Source organism: Falco punctatus (assembly GCF_963210335.1).
Source record: "Falco punctatus genome assembly, chromosome: 2".
NCBI lineage: Eukaryota > Metazoa > Chordata > Aves > Falconiformes > Falconidae > Falco > Falco punctatus.
The window spans coordinates 69,403,406-69,422,759 of NC_137581.1; the positions used below are offsets into that span (position 1 = coordinate 69,403,406).

Below are 19,354 nucleotides of genomic sequence, written 5' to 3' on the forward strand. Positions count from 1 at the left end.
AGAGGTTTAACGAACTAAAGTTCTGTCCCTTTCTTCCAAAACTGATGACCAGTTATGAAAGTACTTGGCCCAGCTGGCTAGCTAAAATAATAACTTTACCTTCTGTGCAGCTCCCTGAATTTGGATTAACATCAGCTCAGTCCAGATACAGGAAGGAGGGGAAAGCAGCCCCAAAACATCTTGCACTATCAGCTACCTACTTTGTATCTGGGCAAATCCAGTGCTGTGCTTTTTTGCATTCTTTCCTATTGCTCTTATGAAAAGCAGTATTCATAAGCTTGAAAAACTTGTTATGCCTTGCAATTATGCAATTATGCATTTGCCGTTACCTTTCTCTTGCTGGTTTTGTTGGGTTTTTTTAGTTGTTTACATCATGTTAGGCTACTTTCCTTTCTTTAAAAACAGCCACAATTTAGCTTTCCTCAGGAGGATTTGCTGCTACTAACCAACGCCGTTTTCTTTGCCCTTGTAAGTCTATGAATATTCTGACCTCCGTGTTGCTGTTGTATGCCAAAGAGGAAGAAGCCTTTTGGCTGCTGGTTGCTGTGTGTGAGCGAATGCTGCCAGATTACTTCAACCACCGAGTGATAGGTGAGTTCATGTCTCTCTTCTTGCTAACTGGGAAGGGGCAGCCGAATGGCACTGGGGTGAGTAAAATGCTCAGGGTCTTCTGAGGTCCATACCCCGCAGGGGAGGTGGTGCATCGACTTGTAGAGCATGCAGGGACAGCAGCCGTGGCTGCTCAGATTCCAGCTAGAGTTGGTTTTGGTTTGAAGGGTTTGAATGGCAATAACAATAAATATGTGCTCAGTTTTCCAGTTTGTCTTTTTTTTTTTCCCTGTTGGTCAGAAGGTGGTGGCGCTTCTGACTGTTAGGTAAAAATTAGAAGAGCTTGCGTGTCTTGGTTAGGAGCGTTAAGTCTTAGAAACTCGAGCTGTTTAAGGTGAACCTGGGAAAGATCTGCTAGGGTAGCTATTTCTGATCTGACCTGTCCGCATCGCCTGGCTGCTGGACTAACACAGGCTTGCATCTAAACTGACCCTTTGCAATGAGGGCTAATACAAAACCCTCTGAATGTGAGATGCTGCATTAAGAAATAAGGCCAGTCCCTCTGCGGTGCGTGCCTTCTACTGCATGTGCTGTGTCTCCTGTTCTTTGCAGTGCAACTGTTTTTAAGACTGTTGTGCAAACATCTGCCTAATGCACAGAAAGAGGGGCTGAGCAGCTTGAAGCAGTGATTGCAGGTATGCATACAGGAAAGTAGTTTTTGCAGTCACTTTACTTTCTCCTCTTACGGAAATATTTGATAGCTTTTCCTTCTTCAGCGCTAACCTTACTCTGTAGCTACAGTGTCTGCAGTCACACCATTGCCATAGCAAAGGGAGGGATCAGGGTCACTTTTGAGGAGGTGGGGATAGGAGGAAATCCCTGGTGGTCGTGGTTCTGGGGGCTAGAAATGAGGTGGGCACTCTTGTGCTGCCTGTCTTTTGCTTGGAGGATGGGATTGTTATACCTCCGTCCTGACACTGCTGCTGCACGATTACTGTCTTGTCACTGAACTGGCAGGTAAGGTAAGTTAAAGCAGAGTTATTCCAAAGTTAGCTGGATGCTTAGGATGTTTTGTGGTGCTTTGAATGCCACTGGTATTTTCAGCTAGGGGATTGGGCGCTGCAACTTGTCAGAATTTTGGTTCTTGTCTCCAAACATGAATTTGACCTGCTATCTTGATGAATTATTTCCATGTTTGTCTGTTCTCCTTTCTTGATAAAAGAAGAAAGAGCGTTATTTGTCCTTGTGCATTTCTAGATATCATCAACCTGCCTTGAGTTACTGATAACTTTGGTGCTTGCTGGGTTATTGCCTCTAAGCAGCATTCTCTACACTCGAAAAAACTTGAGTTGTCCCACTTGGCTGGCCGTATCACTGCCCTGAGTTGTACTTAATTTTGGATTTCTATCTTGCGTGTCACTCAGCATGGCTACAGCCTACATTGTTTGAGTGCTGATAGTCTTGGTTGTCCTGTCTCTGTTTTCCTGTCCTCTGTACCCAAAGGAAAGAATACCATGCCTCGAGAAAAGATGCTGCCATGGCTCGCCACAGTGCGAAGAGCCAGGGGCTTCAGTTCAGAAGTTCCCCTGCTCCCCCTAGCCAAATGGGATACCTTTGCAACATGGTAGCTTCACTGGGCAGTTACTTCTGCAGCTTTGATCTACCCTAGACCTTACCATGCCCAAATTGGTGCTATTGTGATCTTCACCCTGTCCCTCTGGTTCCTGTTGCTTGAGTTAGTGTTCTTGGCTTCACGTTTCAGTTGACCTTCTTTTCTGATTTGCAGCCGGCCCTTGTCTAAACTTTGTATTGTTTCTTCATGCATAACACTTCCAGGACGCAGCTTTTCCTCGTTAACTGCCCTGCCCGCACTGTTCTCCAGATTTTGATATCTCTGTAACTTTGGTGATCTCTGACCTTGCTGCCCATCGCTGTGCTTTTCCTCTTCAGTGTCAGCCAGTAATCTCTACAGTCAAAAGAGCTGCTAAGTTAATAACCTGGGTTATAACAGGCCTTCTTAGCCTCATCTTCTCTTGGGCCTTTTTTTAATGACAAATATTTTTGTATTTACTTACAATTTTTGCTTTCAGAATGTAGGCAATTCAGTCCTACTCAACCTTTTTACTTTTATCACGTGGCCATGTCCCTCCTTCAGCCTTGCCAGGTATGACCGCCCTGTCTTTTCACAAGCCTCTTCATCATTTCACTGCAAATGGGAAAAGCCTGCAGGCAGGGCTGCAACCCATTATCTCCTCCTTCAGGAATTCCCTCCATCCTTTTCCCTTCTGCAGTGCATAGAGGAAATTATAAACAGATAGCTGCAAGACAGAGACAAGTTGTACTGGGGTCAAGAGTGGTGGCAATGGTCTTGCTATCCTGTTCTCGTGTTACCGTGACTTTTCCATCCTCTGCATAAACCAGCAGGCCATCTTTACGCCACTTTATCTGTTAGACTGTCATCACCTTGATCTTATAATTCTTGAAACACTGAAAACTTAATTTCATTTTTCTGATTTGCCTTTTCAGTCTTGGAGATGTCATTTAGTTTAGAGACATTTAGATGTCTCCTCCCACTCCCCAGGCAGCACAAGAGTGCCCACCTCATTTCTAGCCCCCAGAACCACGACCACCAGGGATTTCCTCCTATCCCCACCTCCTCAGAAATGACCCTGATCCCTCCCTTTACTATGGCAATGGTGTAACTGCAGTTACAGCAGTCTTGGTTTGTAATTTTTTAAATGGATACCCTGGTATTTTGTTACTTTGCCATGGCTTCATGCTGTAATACATTAGAGATTCAGTTGCTCAGATTTCATGGTTTCTGGGAGCCTAATGAAAAAGTGGGCATAAAAGTCACTTTGAATACACCTGCTTGACTTTTGTCTACAGTGTCACCACTTAATTATAATAAGATCTGTGAAAGATCTGGGCAGCATTGCACATGCCTTTTACATCTCTGCTTTTGCCAGTGCTGCCTCTGAGTCTGAAATGATCTTATTATATGCATCTGCCTGTCTGTCTCTGGCTTCCTTCAAATAACCCTAAAACCAGCTCTGGTTTTTGGGTCTGTATTAACTATGGCTATTAAATTGTTGGAATTAAGCTTGTTAAAAAAAAACCCAAAACAGACAAAACCTGCTTTCTGTTGAGTAATCCCAGTCCATTTTCTCCTGTTTTTTTTTACCCTTCCTATTTATGACCACCTGATGTGAGAAGGCTTTCTCTTCAAAGCAAAGGACCATGCCTGATGTGTTTCTCAAAAGCTCTTTGCATGTCCCTGGGCACTTATTTTTGATTTGTGGTGCTGTACTGTTTGTTCAGCCACCAGCAGAAGCTCTTTGTGGCTTGATGTGAAGAGTTCTAAGACAGAGAAATGTCATAGCTGGGGCTTTTTTTAATGATTTGGATGCAAAGCCAAAAGATGCTGGCTCTCTGCCATGAATTGTCCAGGTTATGTTCTGCTTTTGGACCACAGAAGTTATGAGTGCTAAACGTATGTATGTCTCAGGAATTTCATAGCAATTAAAGTGGTCCCCTAATATTTGCAGAATATGGACTATGAGAAAGAAATGAAATAACTTGAAAGGAAAGACAAAATAATTGAAAAGCTTACTGCATTTTGTACTCGGGAACATTTTTAACTTCTAGTGTCTTTGGTTAAAGCCCCTGATGTGGCGGATCTGGTTTGTAGACACAGGCCATTTCAGTGGTATGAAACTATATTGGTTCTACAATAGCTGCTGAAAAAGCAGGACTGAGCTAGTAGCTAAAACAGAGCCTAAATCTGCTCCTTTTGGAAAGGCTGGTCCGGACAGTTAGGAAAGCTCATATCTGGGCATTGCAGAAGTCTTTTTTTTCTTTATATATAGATGTATATGCGTGTAAATGTATATTTATATCCACGTATATTTATGTGTAAGTATTTTTCTTCCTGCTTAGTATATGTAGCCATATCTGGATTTCCATCTTAGATTTTCTCACTTAGAATGAAAGCTCTACTGCCCGCTTCCTCGAGTACATATACTGGAGAGGAATGTGTACTGTCTTATTTTCATTGCATAGATCCCAAGTCGAACAGTAAAGTGCTTTAAGATTGCTTTTGCTAACACTTAATTATTATGTGCTCTTTTAGCCAAAACCAACAGCTGCTGCTATTACTGTTTCATTGCACCCTAAAGGCACTTAGGAGAATCAACGCAGTCTTTTTGCAGAAACTTGTACAGTAAGGATTACGGACATGAGGGTTGGTGCTGGGATCGCAGCAGGAGGATAATGGAATTTTTCATTGTAGATGCATGCGTATCTCGTCAGTTTAAGTTTTAAGAAAGTCTTGCAGTTAATAGTTGACAGTGATCATTAGCTTTAAAGAGTATTTTTTCCTGTATCAGTCTTGGTTAATACTCTTTCTTTATGACTTGCAGGTGCTCAGGTAGACCAGTCGGTGTTTGAAGAGCTTATAAAAGAGCAACTTCCAGAGCTGGCTGAACATATGAAGGATCTGACAACCTTAGCTTCCATCTCTCTTTCATGGTTCCTTACCCTTTTCCTTAGCATCATGCCCCTGGAAAGTGCTGTGAATGTTGTGGACTGCTTCTTCTATGATGGGATCAAAGCTATTTTCCAGCTGGGCTTGGCCATCCTGGAAGCCAATGCTGTGGATCTGTGTAACAGCAAGGACGATGGGCAGGCCCTGATGATCCTGAGCAGGTATGGCCACGCAGGAGTGCTCCTGCCATCACGGACTGTTCTGCCATAAAACAAAGGCATGTGGGTGCCATCGTGATATCAGTGGTGCTCTGTAGGCACCGGCGGGACCCTCTGTGTCACCTTGCTGCTGCTTTCCCAGTATCTGCCTTAAACAATGGGCTTTGTACATCAGACGAGTAGATGTCCTGTGAAGTTTCCTGGCAGCGCCGAGACATGCATCGACTGCGTCAATGTGCAATATTTACTGCTGTTCTTTGTGCCTTCCCTAGAGTGACGGTCTTTCCTGCTCCAGACTTCAAGGAGACAGAAGTTTTCTTCCTTGGGCAGTGTTTAGTCATTTGGCTGGCTGGTCGTTGCTCAAATGAGTAATCCTGAAAGCATTTTTGAAAAGCCTAGCAGCCCAAAACCCTCTTTATTTCTAAGTCTGAGCCATAAGACTCGTTTGCTTGTTTAGACTGAGAAAAGCACCGTGCAGAGTAATCTGTGTTGCTTGTATTTCTTCCCTTCAGGTTTTTAGAGCATGTCAAAAATGAGGAAAGCCCTCTGCCACCTATTGGTAATCACCATGCGTTCTTCAGCGACGACCCAGAAGCCTCTCCAGTGACTGAAATAGCGAACTTGATTCATGACTCCTATGAGGTAAAATACTGCTCTGGGTCTACTGCTCAGTTAAGGATAAATTCAGCATGGATGTTTGAAAGCCAGTACACATCCTTACAGGTTCCTTGACTAAGTGCTCAGATGTATAAGGCTTGGTGTAGCATAGATAAAAACCTACGCTGACAGATCAGTAAGAGACTGGGTATGCTTTTTCTTCAGGGACTCACAATACTGTAGAAGTTGTGTCTTCACTAGATGAGAAATACAAATATCATTAAATACTATAAAGATAATAAACTTCTGTTTCTCCCTCGTAGAAATTTGGAGACCACTCTGTGGCACAGATAGAGCACATGCGTTACAAACACCGAATCCGTGTCCTGCAGAACCATGAAGATACAACCAAGCAAAATGTGGTGAGTAGGGGATTGTTTCAACTGAGGTAGCTTAACATCTCCTCTCTGGAGGCAGATGGCTTTGGTTTTTTAAAAAGCTCCATCAGATCTTGAAAAAAAAGGAAGAATCCTTACTGACTCTGCAAAAAGCTTTTCTCTGGGATGCTGATGGGTTTGTTTTTTTCTTCTGCATCCACCTGCATTATCTTCTAGAGTGGCTTGAATGTTAAGAACAACTGCAGGACTATCCAGCCCAGCGCTTTCTCTCTGACCGTGGCCCTAGGCAGATGCCCAGGGAAGAGTGTAAGAAGAGCACGAGCGCAATGCGATGCTTCCTTGGCCTCCTGTGACCTGTAGCTTAGGGACTTCCTGGCTTTGTTTTCAATAGCCCTTGAGGAATTTTGCTTTTTATGGATCTGTCCAACTGATGAACCTAAAGAAGGGGGAAAAATTGCAAAGATTTTTCAGTGCTGCAGTTTTCAGCTGTACCACATAAATACAGTCCCTGCAGGGCTCCTGAGCCTGCCCATGTCAGTGATGATGGGACGAAAGATTGTCATTAACATGATTTTCTCTCTTTTTAAGCTCCGAGTTGTCATCCCAGATGTTTCGATTCTTCCTGACGATCTAGAGGAATTGTATGACTTGTTCAAGGTTGGTCTCCCTGAAAAGTAGAGGATGGTACCTATTTGAGGCTTCTGGGCATAACTTTCAGCTGTTACTTTGCAGTGCCACCTTGTACTTCATGTCCTCTGCCTGGGTGGTACTATTCGGATGGGATCTTGTCATTTTGTCCTTTTTGTGGTTGCCCAGTGGTTAAAGAGGAATAGTAATGTACTGATCCTTCAAAGGAGAATAGCTTCAGAGTTTCCTTTCTAACTTGCTGCTTGGAAATGGTCCATGAGTAATTCAGCTCTTGTAACTTTCACATGCAGAATAAATTAAATACGTAGCTCTGCTCACTGGGAGCTCAGCACTACTTTTAAGTCCTGCTCTCTTAATGCTTTTTAAAGGCAGACTGTTTTCCGTGGGGGAAAAAAATCCCCACAAACTTGTGTCTTTGCTATTTGTTCCCAATTTTCTAATAGTTTTGGTTGTTGGGGTTTTTTTTAGAATTAAAAGAAGTTTCTACTTCAGTTTCTGTCAAGTTGATATTTGAAAGAACTATTATGCAAGTTATTTGGAGACAGGGATATCTAAGCTTATACAACTATATTGGATTTAGAGGACTAAGCATTAAATTATTGCCCTATTTCTTTTGTGTATTGTTCATAGCCGTAAATACTAGGTACTGAGAACATGCCTGTGGTATGTTCTTGGTGTTCTGTAGCTTTCTGGCTTAAGAGCAGCTGTATCCTCCCTCTGTTAGTGGTTGTGTAAGGTGATGCTGCTGGGGCTTGCTCTTCAGTGCTTCCATCCTGCTCCTTGCTGCTCTGTTTTTGAGCTTTGATTGGCTTGCACTCCTCCCCTTTTCTCATTTTGTTTCTTGGTGGTGGTTCCTTTTTCATTAGCTCTCTTGCTCCCTTGGAATAACTTTGTTTTGTTAGGACTCTGTTTTGTTTCAGCCCATTCCTGAGGGAAGACTAACAGGTACAGTATCCAAATGGAGAGGTATGAGAGAGAATAAATGAGCTGGTCAAGCCTGTATAATACTTCCCCTAGATTTTTCTTGTCACCCTTTGTACCTTTGGCTGTTAGAGACATCCCGGGACAGATGTGACTAAAAGAGTTTCAGTAGCCTGCAGTGAATTTCTTCTAAGAATCTGCCCAGTCTCCCTTCAAATTTATTAGTTATCCATTGGAAATCATGAGAGCACTTGGCTGCTCTAATTAAAGATTTGCTTTTTCTCACAGGAATGGTCTCGGTATTGTTATAACACCTCATGCGAAGAGAATTCTGAGCATTTCCAGCATACTTTAATATGAATGTCTTTTTTTTTTTGCTGGTTGTGCTCTCTGATACTGCACACCGCAAGCCCCCTTTCCTGCCTCTGATTTTTCCTAGAGGGAACATTTAATAAGGTGTTACTGGGAAATGACGAGTCCGGTCATTGAGCGACACGACCCCAGCAGACCATACGCCGAGCAGTACCGCATCGATGCCCAGCAGTTCGCTAACCTGTACAGGATGGTCTCACCCTGGACCTGCGGGGAGCACACCGACGTCCTTGCCCAAAGGACCTTCCGGCTCCTGGATGAGAACATGGACCGGCTGATTGAATTCAAGGGGCTGGCCAGCTGCTTAGGTATCAGCTCCCCTGTGGGGTGGAAAGTGGGCAGAACAGGGAGGGTAGCACATGGGTGAGATGCAGATGTTAAAATGCGATACACCCGGCTGGGGAGGATGCGGGCAGGTTTTCTCGGGGGGCTTGTGATCAATAAAGGTCATTGGTCAGGCTAATTTTTTGGTGTTCCAATCACCTGAAGTCGATTAGATGTAAAAAACGGCCTAAGGACATGATTGAATATTGTATTAAAATATTTCTCAGACAGTAGTAATTTTGTTGAAAAAACTTTATGAATCAAAATTAGACTTGGGTCTGCATGGAGTGCTAGGAAATCCTCTCTACTGGATTGTTGCTCTCAGTATACCTCTCTGTAACTGCTTCTCGAAGACTTAATCTAACACAACTGATTGCTGTTTGCCTTATATGTTGACAGTAAGCAGAACAAAACACATCTGGCCAGCAGGGACTGAGAGCTGCACTAGGGTTGGTCTTTAGGCCACCAGCTGTTCAGTGAAAAAACCTGAACCAACATTCAAAGCTTCAGTAATTCTCACCACTTAAGCTCTTCGGAATTGTTGTAATGTGAACCAAGCCAGCCTGTATTATATCATTTTTTGATTTTGATTCTTAAAGGAATACAACTTTAAATTAAAGGAAAAAGTTCTTCACAGTATTTCAGTCCATTTGAAAGTCTAGAATCTCATTTCCACTGGTCATTGAAAATATGAATTATATTACATATGAAATAGCAATCTTCCTTGGGCTTACTCTGTAGAACAGTAAGGGCTGAAGGGGAGAAATACTGAGAATATGATAGCCCCAAGGAGAGTTTTCTGTCTTTCCCCTCTTGCACTCCTGTCAATGTGTGGCAGCAAACAGCCTTTGCTCGTTTCCCTGCCATCCTCCTTGATATTTTTAAACAATGCTTAAGCTCCATAGGGTTAGGTGCTCCCAGTCTATTTTACAAGAACAAAGACCAAACCAGATGGCTCTCACCTGCTGTTCCTCTTTGACAGGCACAACTTAAAATATTTCAACGTAATATACTGGCCATATGTTTTCGTGTATTGTCCATGCAAACAATTATCTTTTGTGCACAGAGAGACGCCTGATTTATTTTAAACCGTGGAAGTAAATGCTCTTGTCCACTTCCTTCTTGTTCTTTTTTTTTTTTCTTCCTTGCAGATGTTATGTATAATGGAGAAATGAATGAAAAGATAAAGTTACTATATAAGCTGCATATCCCACCAGGTAAGAAATCTGAAAGGGAATGGACACCTCAGTTTCCCCAGAAATCTCTTGCTTAAAGCTTTTGAGAAAAGGCTGCTTAATGAAGAACCTGTCTTGCTTCCTTCACCTTGGGGCTTATAGGATGTGTATTTGTACTTACGCTCACCACATTTTAAAACTCACTCCAGTCAAAACCTTTTTGGATGAAATTTCTAGATGTACAATGTTAAGGCTCACATCTGCTGCATTGAGACATCTTTTGCAGCCAATTGTATGGTTACTTCCAGACAAAATATGAACTGAAATAACATTTTTGGATGGCTTGTACCCTGCATACCATAGAAACCTCCTTATTACTTCTCGATCCAGTTTTGATCAGGTGACAAAATTCTGTGTTAGTTTCTCTGTGCAAAGTTTTTAATTAGATGTGCCATTCTTGGCAAACTTCCGACTCTCTCACCACAGCACCAGTCTTACTTACATTAAATAATTTTACAGCATGATTTAATGAAATACTGTTTAAAAACATCTTTGCCCAATTATTTCTTCAATTATGTAAATTTTATAAGCATAAATAACATTATGCGTCATTCAAAGGATTAATCATTACATTTGTCACTTTTTTGGGTGGATAGCTCTCACTGAAAATGAACGAGATAGCCAGTCACCATTAAAGAATCCTTTGCTGTCAACTTCAAGACCACTAGTCATTGGAAAATCAAATGGTATGTCCCAAATGGTTCTCTAATGGATGTGCATATGAGATAACCAGCTTTCCATTTGTTAACCTGTCTCTGCTCTCCGAGGTTTATTTTGAATTGTCACTGTACTCCAGTATCTTGAAAACTAATTCTTCTTTATGTCTGCTCCAAAAAAGGTGATGCAGTAGATTACCAAAAGCAGTTGAAGCAGATGCTAAAGGATCTAGCCAAAGAAAAAGATACTAAAACTGAAAAAGAATTGCCAAAAATGAGCCAGGTATGTACATTAGAAGCTGTGGTCTGTTTTTAAAGAAGTGGAGACTACTTGGAAATTAAATGACTGAATTTTGGCTTTTTCTGATAAAGTGTAACTTCAGCCTGAGCTTGGATTCAGTCCTTTAGGTATCGAGGACTGGGCTACTGTGATCCAGGGAGCAGGTGTTTAAAAACTTTGAACTACCTTTCTAGCAGCTTCCTCAGACTGGCTGGTGAATAGAAAGGATTTCAGAGCCACCCTCACTTGCAGCATATCATGCTGTAAAACAGGCTCATGCAGGCTCAAGAAAGCCTTCCAAACCAAAAGAATTCCTGATAATGCATGTTGCTGTTCTGTCTTCCCTGCCCTCCTCTCCACCAAACCAGTAACTTATTTCTTAGTCCATCACCAACTGGGACTTCCCCTGTCTCAGCCAAATGCCAACTAGAACTGATAAATTGAGACAGCTGAAGGCTCTCATCATCTCCTCCCTAGTGCCCACAGAGCTTTGTGTATGTTGTTGGCATAAGGAAATCTACTGGAGGGAAAAGGGTCCCATATTAGTAAAACAAATGTACAGACATGCAAAGAAAGATTCAACTACACCCCAGAATACCTTCTGTGCTGGTGTTGCTAAATAAAGTTTTAAATGGGTGGCACGTACCTAACCTGTTGGCTCAGCAGGGCCACTCTCATAAAGGCATCACTAAGGCAAGACTGAACTCCCTGCAGTCCTTTCTACCCTCAATAGCCATTCTGTGACTGTGTGAAACTTGAAGGCTCACAAATTTCGTAACAGGATGAAAACATAGCCTGATAATCATCTGTGATGGGGTGAGCAAGGAAAAAAAAAAAGAGAAAAGGGTTGGGCAGGGAAGATAGCTGGATTTTACGTGTAGAAGAAAAAAATCTGAGAAAAGAGGGGAGCGAAACAAGGGAAGTTGCTTGCAGACCTGTGGATGGCTACTTAGGCGGTAACTCATTCTGTGTAACAGCCACCAGTTTCCCACCAGTAACGGATTGTATCCCTTGCTCTGTATCTATTTCACTTACCCATGGGTCATCGGGAAGATCCTGGTCTCCTGCATTAAGACAGCAAAATACTTCTCTGCTCTGTTCCCTTTTTGATTGCAGTGCCAAAGTTCCCTAGCATCAGTATGGGCTGAAATCCCTTTGCTAGCATTTTTTTTAAAAGCAGGCAGAAGTTATAAATGATCATATAAATGTATGCAGCGTTGTGCCTTCCTTTGTGGTAACCGTGCCCTTGCCTGACTCCTACAGTTACCTGTAGCATGGCTGTTCAGTGGTTTGATTTTTGTTTTTCATCCTTTACAGAGGGAGTTCATTCAGTTCTGCAAAACCTTGTATAGCATGTTTCATGAAGATCCAGAGGAGAATGATTTGTATCAAGCCATTGCCACTGTGACCACACTGTTACTTCAGATTGGGGAAGTAGGACAAAGAAGCATCAGCCTGGGGAGCGGATCAGACGAGTTCACAGAGGACTTGCAGCCAGAGGCCTCTGCTTCAGATCAGGATGCTGTTTTTACCGATGCTGTGAAGACCCCTCACAAAGACTCCCAGCCTTCACCTGTGACTGAAGGGGACTGGACTGTCTCTTTTGAACATATTTTAGCATCCCTCTTGACCGAACAGTCATTAGTTAACTTCTTTGAAAAACCCTTAGAACTGAAGCCAAAACTTGAGAATGCAAAGCTGAATCAATATAGTCTCAAGACAAATGTGATGAGCTGCCAGACACGGGGTGAACATACAAAACTAAACACACAACAGTAGCAAACCTTTCAAAAATTCAATGCACTGAAATTATGCCAAAGCACATACTGTAAGGCTTTCAGTTCGCAGTGGACTTTTGATAAACAATTTGTTCGTCTGTGGTTTTCAGTTTAAGAGCTTTAAAAGCTAAAGGGTGTGTAGGTTTGTTTTGTGCCATTGATTTATTAATTATATTGTTTTGAACGTAAAAGGAAACATCTGTCTGCTCTCCCAGTGCGGAAGAGGGCTTCAGTGTCTTCACACTGTAGAGGCTGGCTCCAGGTTTTTTGTTTTTTTTCTGGTTTTTTTTGTTTTTTTTAAACGGGAAAACTTCTCAGCTACTGTCTGCAGTTTGTTTGGGTTGCCTTTTTTGCACTAATACCGAAAACTGTTTCAATGCTGGTAATTGAAACTATTTTAATATATTTGATTGTATTCCAATTTGTATGTCTTGCTGACATGTTAAGTGTACATGGACTGTGCTTCTGATGTTGGTCTGTGAAAACATGCACTTTTCAATAAACTCTTTTTGTACTGGACTTGCATTGACAGTATTTATTGATTTATGGAAGGCAAGTGCCTTCATTCTCTACTTCATTAAACAAATTCCCTGAGCTAGCGTGCTCACAACTAATTCACGGATCAAAACCCTATGTTTCAGTGTAGTGCAAAGACCTGCTTGGGAGTAGCCTGCTGATTCTGCCTAGGAAACCAGTGGGGGACCAAATACAGGGAGTTTACTTTATCCACAAGGTTACATAAACAAAGTATTGATCTAACAGGTTTAGGGGTTGAGTTGTGGTTGGTGGTTGTTTTGTTTTTTTTAAACAAACTTGGCCTTAATTTAAAATACCTGTGTAGTGGCCATTTATTCCCATAGGAACAAACCAAAACCACTAAGACTTTGCTGTCCACCTAGGAACATCCACATCTCCTCCTTATTCCAACCACATGTAACAGAAATCTACAGTATCTTTAATTAAGAAAATTAAACCACTACGTACAACCCCAGAGGAAGCAAGGTACTTTAAGATGTTGTCACCTGTTCAACTCAATGCTTCATGGGTGACAGATTTAAGAGACTAAGACAATAAAAACAAGAACTTAGGAATAAACTTTCTTTTTATCCTTTTATTGTAATTAAAATCTGCTTAATTTTCATCCACATTGACTGTCTGTAGACCTGCAAAACAAGAAATTTTATCACCACCTATTGCTAGGATAATTCCCTTTATGTACATGCAAGTCTTCACAAGAAAGCACACTACAGTTTCAAACCTAGTTTGCTGATCTACTTCTGGACGAGCAAACTATATTGGCAAGTATTTCACCAAATGTTAAATCCATTCCACAAATAAGACACTTCTCAGATGACAAGCAGAAAAGGCTCAACCTGCTTGAGCTTTTCATATCAGGGGACGTACTTTATATGGGAAAACAAACCTGAAAACTACCCTAACAACTATGGCCAGTGGTTTTTATTCTCTCAAGATTTACATAACTATACTCTGTATATAATTTTGAATGCTAATCAGGCAAGCTAGCAGCCCTGTTCTCTACAGCAGAGCTAGTTTAAGCCAGCAGTTTGACCCCTTCAGCACGCTTGTCATCTAATTTTTCATTGCAGGAAGAGCTGCCCCACTTTGCTACTTGTTCAGAAAAACATAGCATGAAGAGAGACGGCATGCAACCTTACCTTTGAATGTTGTGACTGGTACATAGGTAACCAGCGTGTACAGCTTGTTTGGTGAATCTTCATCCTCATTGCGCTTTCTGGACAAACGCACACGGATACGGTAAGGAACATTCCTAGAATGAAGATGACAGATTAATTTTCAGTAAAATATGTATTAAAACCTGCTAATTTACAGAAAATAAAAGTAATTTACTTCATGATTAGTAGCCCCCTCAAATTCTTAAACTTTGCCCATTTGTGCAAAGACATGATGAGTCAATTCTGTTTCTATCTCAGCATCGTAACAAAAGTGAACTCCTGTACCTTAGAGGTTGTACTGTTTGCCTTAGAGGAGTTTTTTGGTTTGTTTTGTTGTTTTGTTGAAGTAAGCAGGTAATATTTCACTGAGCCTTGAATAAGATTAATCCATAATCCAGTGGGAGCATAAAGTCAGAAGTGCATCATCGGTTCATCCAGAATTTAAACTATGATCCAGAAATTAAACTATGAAGATGATAATGAAGCACAGTGTGAATATGATCAGCAAGCAGCTCTTACTAACAAGCATTTTTTACTGGAATAGAAAATAGTGAGGAGAAACCCCCCAACAATCTGTTCTGAAAGCCTGAGGCCTCTGACAAGAGTCAGAATACTGGCCAATCTGTATAATAGAAGTTGTGGAAATTCTAGCAAGATCTTGGTTCCAGCCTAATGCTTATGGGCATATAACTGATCAGCATTTTTACCTCGGAAGCCCATGAAAACCACAACTGCATTACTAAGATGATTTTGTTTGTAATAGGCAAGTCAAAGCTTAGCGTCCTCCCCTAATACTGCCTAAAACATGTTGCTGAGGGAAAGCACAAAATTATTTGTCCACACCATTTTTCAAATAACCTCCCACCTCAAATGAACTCGGGATTTTGGGAAACCCTTACTCAGAGTACTTTGCTCCCCAGAATATATGAAGGAACTTCCTCCTTGCTTTATGTTCTCAAGAGCATACTTACTAAATCTGATTGATACAGTAATTAAGACATAAGAACTTGCTTTGATTTATCAAAGTCAAAAGCATTTTTCGCTACTTCATTTAGATCACTATCATACTAGCTGACACAGTGATTCTAGCCTCTCCTGATCCTGCCAGAGGATGATACTTTACTTTGCGTCTTGGTTAGTAGTAGCCTCACTGCTAAGCTCTAAAGTTATGCAATGAAGAAGTAGCAATTGAGCCAGGTGCCAGCATATGAACTGGAACAGCTCATCAGGAAGGACAAAGAACCCCTGGCCTGGAAGACCCAGTAACTCAGTCCCATCTCTCCACTTGTGTTTTTGAAGGAAGGGTCAGTCTAAGCACACAAATCCAGGTAAAAGATTTTAAGTCATAGGCTAGACTTAGAAATCTAATTCCTAGAAGACATGGTTTAAAACAAGGGTTCACATGTATGCAGTGTATCACTCACAGTTATTAATTCCTACTAGTTCATGTTTTACTATAGTTTAAGAGGTCCCACTCCTCGCAGGAGTCCTTTTGGACCATCTTCATGCATGTCAAATGCCAAATCAGCTGCCTCTGCAGCAGTGATTTAACAGAAGTTCTAATTTTCTGGCCCCTGAACTACTTATCATTTGTATTTTCAAGACAAGATTAATGGCCCTACTTAAAACACACCTCATTGTTTCCTTGTGTAGCATACATCAATTCAGCATGCTTCAAAACCTAATCTTGTTCAGACACAGTACGCAAACCCCAGGTACCTAGCCTTGGACTGTAGGTATCACCATTCTTCTAAAAAACATCTGCTGCAATAGGGACTGGGGTACTACAGTATTACAATACCCCGATGCTTTCTCTCCTGCCAAACCTGCATTCCTTTTTTCCTTGAATTTATTCTCATTAGAGGCAGAAGGAAGTTCTCTCATATCCACAGTTTACCAACCTTTGCCACAAATATGCTGAAGGAGCTGACAAAGATTAGCTTGGCATGCACATTCCTAAGAAAGGAAGCATTTGCAAAGAAAATGCAAATGCTGCAAGAAGTATATAAATTTTTCTACCCCTCCAAGGCCTGTTACCTCCACATACAGAGTTACAAGGTTCTTCCTCACCCAATAAGGAAAGTTGCAGAAACCTACCTTATTCCTTTAGCCCAGACTGCTTTGTTCAATCTGGTGTCAATACGAACATCAGGAGTACCCATTTCCTTCATCGCAAATTTACGGATCTCCTTGAGAGCACGTGGTGCTCGTTTCTTGAAGCCCCTAGGACAAACAGAAGAGCCATTTCTTTAACTTCAGAAAACTGTCAGCATTGGACACCTGTTGCAGCATTCAACCACTGACGGTCTCTAAACATACAATCCAAAGAACTGCGTTCAACAGTAGCTCAATAGCTGCATCATAGAATGACTAGACCCTTATTCTGGTAGGTAACTGCTAACCTTAATGTGTACGTCTAACAGAAACCTCATACAGTTAAATAGAATAATTTCAGTAGAATTTTGCAACCACAAGATATCCCAGATCTTAAGTCTTACTCAAACATGTTGACATTAAAACTCAATGCAATATTACTGAAGAGATCATGAGGTTTCATAGATATTCTGAATAAAAGGCCTATGAGAAAAGCAGTGCGATAGTAATACCAACTTGACAGAACTGTATCAGTAATGAAATAAACAGAAGAAAAACTTGATGCTATTCTAATAGCTTCTGCAACAGTGTTTGATGGTTACTTTCTTCACATTAGCAGAACTACACCAACAGCACCATTGAAACTGTTTTGGTTTTTTTACAAGGATCACTTGTCTTATACTTATTATGAACAGATTCTGCATGACTAGCCATTTACGATAGAAGTTACAGCTGCACTGTGTTTTGCCATATATATATATATATATATATATATATATAAACACCCACACTATGACACGTGACTAGTGTCAATAGTATCCGAGATCCCCCAGTGGGTTATATTTCCAGCACTAAACATCAACAGCAATCAGGAGTGGCTGAACGATTACACGAGAAAAGCATTAAACAAAGTATTTCACCCCTAGTACTTCATGTTCAAAACGAAAAGAGGATAACCCAAAAAGAAGTGGACAGCAGGATCATCAGCATGAAAAAACAGACTGAATTGACATGAACTGGGCAAGGCCAGAACACTTTACCACTGCCTCCCATTCTCACCCACGTTTTTGCAATAGTCCACTCTCATTTCTCTCCCATTCTAAGTTAACTTCAGTAATTTCACCAATTATTTTGATTCAGATATGGTTTTCTTCCATGACTGTAGCCATATGCATACAAAGAGAATCAAAGGGAGATGCAGCTTCTCAACAAGTCCTCTCAAGCACTTTGCTACTATGAAGTTGTATGAGGGTCAACATTTTGTCAGGTAAAAAGTTATCCTCATGTACACACATCAAATATTAACTCAAATCATACCCCAAGTTACACATCACAATTTATTGATAAGCACAGAGCCAATCGCTTGATTACAACAATTATTTCATTTCTAAAACTTTCTATAGTGGGCTAAACTTTAAACTTTGCTTGGTAAAGAATGATGACCTGTGCACAGAGATAAACAGATTTAACTTCAAATTAAGTCCAGGAACACCCCTAAAAAAAGATACATGCTTGTTCTCCAAAACCATATGCTAAGCACAGGTTTGCACAAGCACAGAGGTGCTTCCCTGGGACACAACTTGGCACAAGCAACTAAAACATCATGCATTAGCATTGGTGTCAGTAAGGACTGTCGTTCTCGATCGTTTAAAACCTACCAAGCCTGCTTCCAAACACCACTTGACATAATACCAATTTCACTGATAAAAGGGACTTACACGCCATGGATCCGCTTGTGGATGTTGATGGTATATTCCCTAGTCACCACCTCATTGATGGCAGAGCGTCCCTTCTTCTTCTCGCCACCTTTCTTTGCAGGAGCCATCTGAGCAACGCTGAAAACCACCCGTGCACACATCAAACGCTGGCCCAACTTTCCTCAGACTCTTCTCCCATCACCTTCTCCCCCATCGCCCCCACCCCCTTACAAGCCACCCAAGTCCCACTTTCAGAAACTTAAATTTAAGCTTAATCCATCCCCGGGGTCGCACCAGTTGCAGATTTTACACAGGAATTTTTCAGCATCAGAAATGCTTTACTCCCATCTCCCTAACAGGCGCACGAATCACATTTGAAACTCTTCGGCCGCTTCCCATCAACACTGAGCTCCTGGCCAGCCCCTGGCGCCCCTAAGACCACCCCGTCCTGCCCCCTCATCCCTCCAGGAATTCCGTACACGCAAGCCCTCTCATTCCTCAAGGCGACCCAGGAGGGCTGCTCGGCCCGTCCCGGAAAGGAGATGCCGGTACCAGAGAGGCTCTTTCCAGGGACTGACAGCGGCCTACAGCTTCCTCCTCCTTTACCAAGGCCCAGCACAGGCCCTAACCGCCTCACACCCGCAGCCCTCCCCGGACCCGCGCCCTGCCCGGCTCTGCGCAGGCCTGGAGAAGGGCGGGGGGGGACACAGGGAGATGGGCCCCAGCCCCGCCAAACGCGGACCCACCGAGAGGTACCACCCCGTGCCTCCCGCGCCGGGCCGCCCCCCACGACGGCCCAGGCCAAGGACAACCCCCCCCGCGGCGTCTACAAGGCGGATGCGGGCGGATTCGGCAGGCTGAGCCCCCGGCCGGCCACTCACCCTGCCCGGGCACAGGCCGGAAAAGAGCGCGCAAGGGACTGTGGGAGCCAGGAGCCCTTCCGGGATGCGCGCGGGGGCCGAGTGCGCCGGCGCCAGCCGGAGGCGCGCACCGGGGGGTGCGGGGCGCCGGTGGGCGAGGGCGCGCATGCGCGCGGACGCGGAGGCCTTGCGTCGGCTGCGCGGCGGCAGCTGGGGGGGCGGGGGGGCTGCTGGCCGGCGGGGGAGGGGGCGGGTTTCCCGAGCCCTGGCGCGGGCCCGATCCGGAGCGCCGAGGCGGGGCTCGCAGAGGGGTGAGGGAGTGACCGATCCTCGGGTGGGTGCCGACCCGGCTGCCCCCTGCGGAGGCGCCTTCCTCTGGGGCCGTGCGTGGAGCGCGGAGCTCGGCTTGGGGTTGTGCTCGTCGCGGGCAGACGGCCCCGTTCAGATCTGCGGCTCCTGTTCTGAGGCACGAAGAGGGCATCCCTGCGCAGGGCAGCAGTCTGCAGTAACCACCCTGCCTAGCCACCGGCCTGGAAAAATGATCCAA

At 43.1% G+C, this 19,354-nt stretch overlaps 2 protein-coding genes across 3 annotated transcripts in view; one reads left to right on the top strand and one right to left on the bottom strand.

Moving 5' to 3' along the window:
* The window catches only part of TBC1D8 (TBC1 domain family member 8), a 50,337-nt gene extending 37,356 nt beyond the window's left edge, over positions 1 to 12,981 (top strand). For both annotated transcript variants that reach the window (XM_080377269.1, XM_080377270.1), the window contains exons 11-20: positions 474 to 591; positions 4,971 to 5,256; positions 5,766 to 5,895; positions 6,174 to 6,272; positions 6,837 to 6,905; positions 8,257 to 8,497; positions 9,665 to 9,730; positions 10,345 to 10,434; positions 10,587 to 10,687; positions 12,002 to 12,981. In XM_080377269.1, coding sequence (XP_080233395.1) covers positions 474 to 591; positions 4,971 to 5,256; positions 5,766 to 5,895; positions 6,174 to 6,272; positions 6,837 to 6,905; positions 8,257 to 8,497; positions 9,665 to 9,730; positions 10,345 to 10,434; positions 10,587 to 10,687; positions 12,002 to 12,463 — 1,662 coding nt within the window. In that variant the 3' untranslated portion in view covers positions 12,464 to 12,981. The remainder of the gene's footprint in view (positions 1 to 473; positions 592 to 4,970; positions 5,257 to 5,765; positions 5,896 to 6,173; positions 6,273 to 6,836; positions 6,906 to 8,256; positions 8,498 to 9,664; positions 9,731 to 10,344; positions 10,435 to 10,586; positions 10,688 to 12,001) is intronic.
* A 572-nt stretch (positions 12,982 to 13,553) lies between these two features.
* On the bottom strand, positions 13,554 to 18,957 carry RPL31 (ribosomal protein L31). Its single transcript, XM_080377353.1, has 5 exons — positions 18,829 to 18,957; positions 17,969 to 18,085; positions 16,254 to 16,379; positions 14,139 to 14,251; positions 13,554 to 13,625 (listed from the first exon to the last, which is right to left on the bottom strand). Exons 2-5 carry the CDS (start codon positions 18,073 to 18,075, stop codon positions 13,594 to 13,596), a joined length of 378 nt encoding a protein of 125 aa, XP_080233479.1. The 5' UTR covers positions 18,076 to 18,085; positions 18,829 to 18,957; the 3' UTR covers positions 13,554 to 13,593.
* Between the last annotated feature and the right edge of the window lie 397 nt (positions 18,958 to 19,354).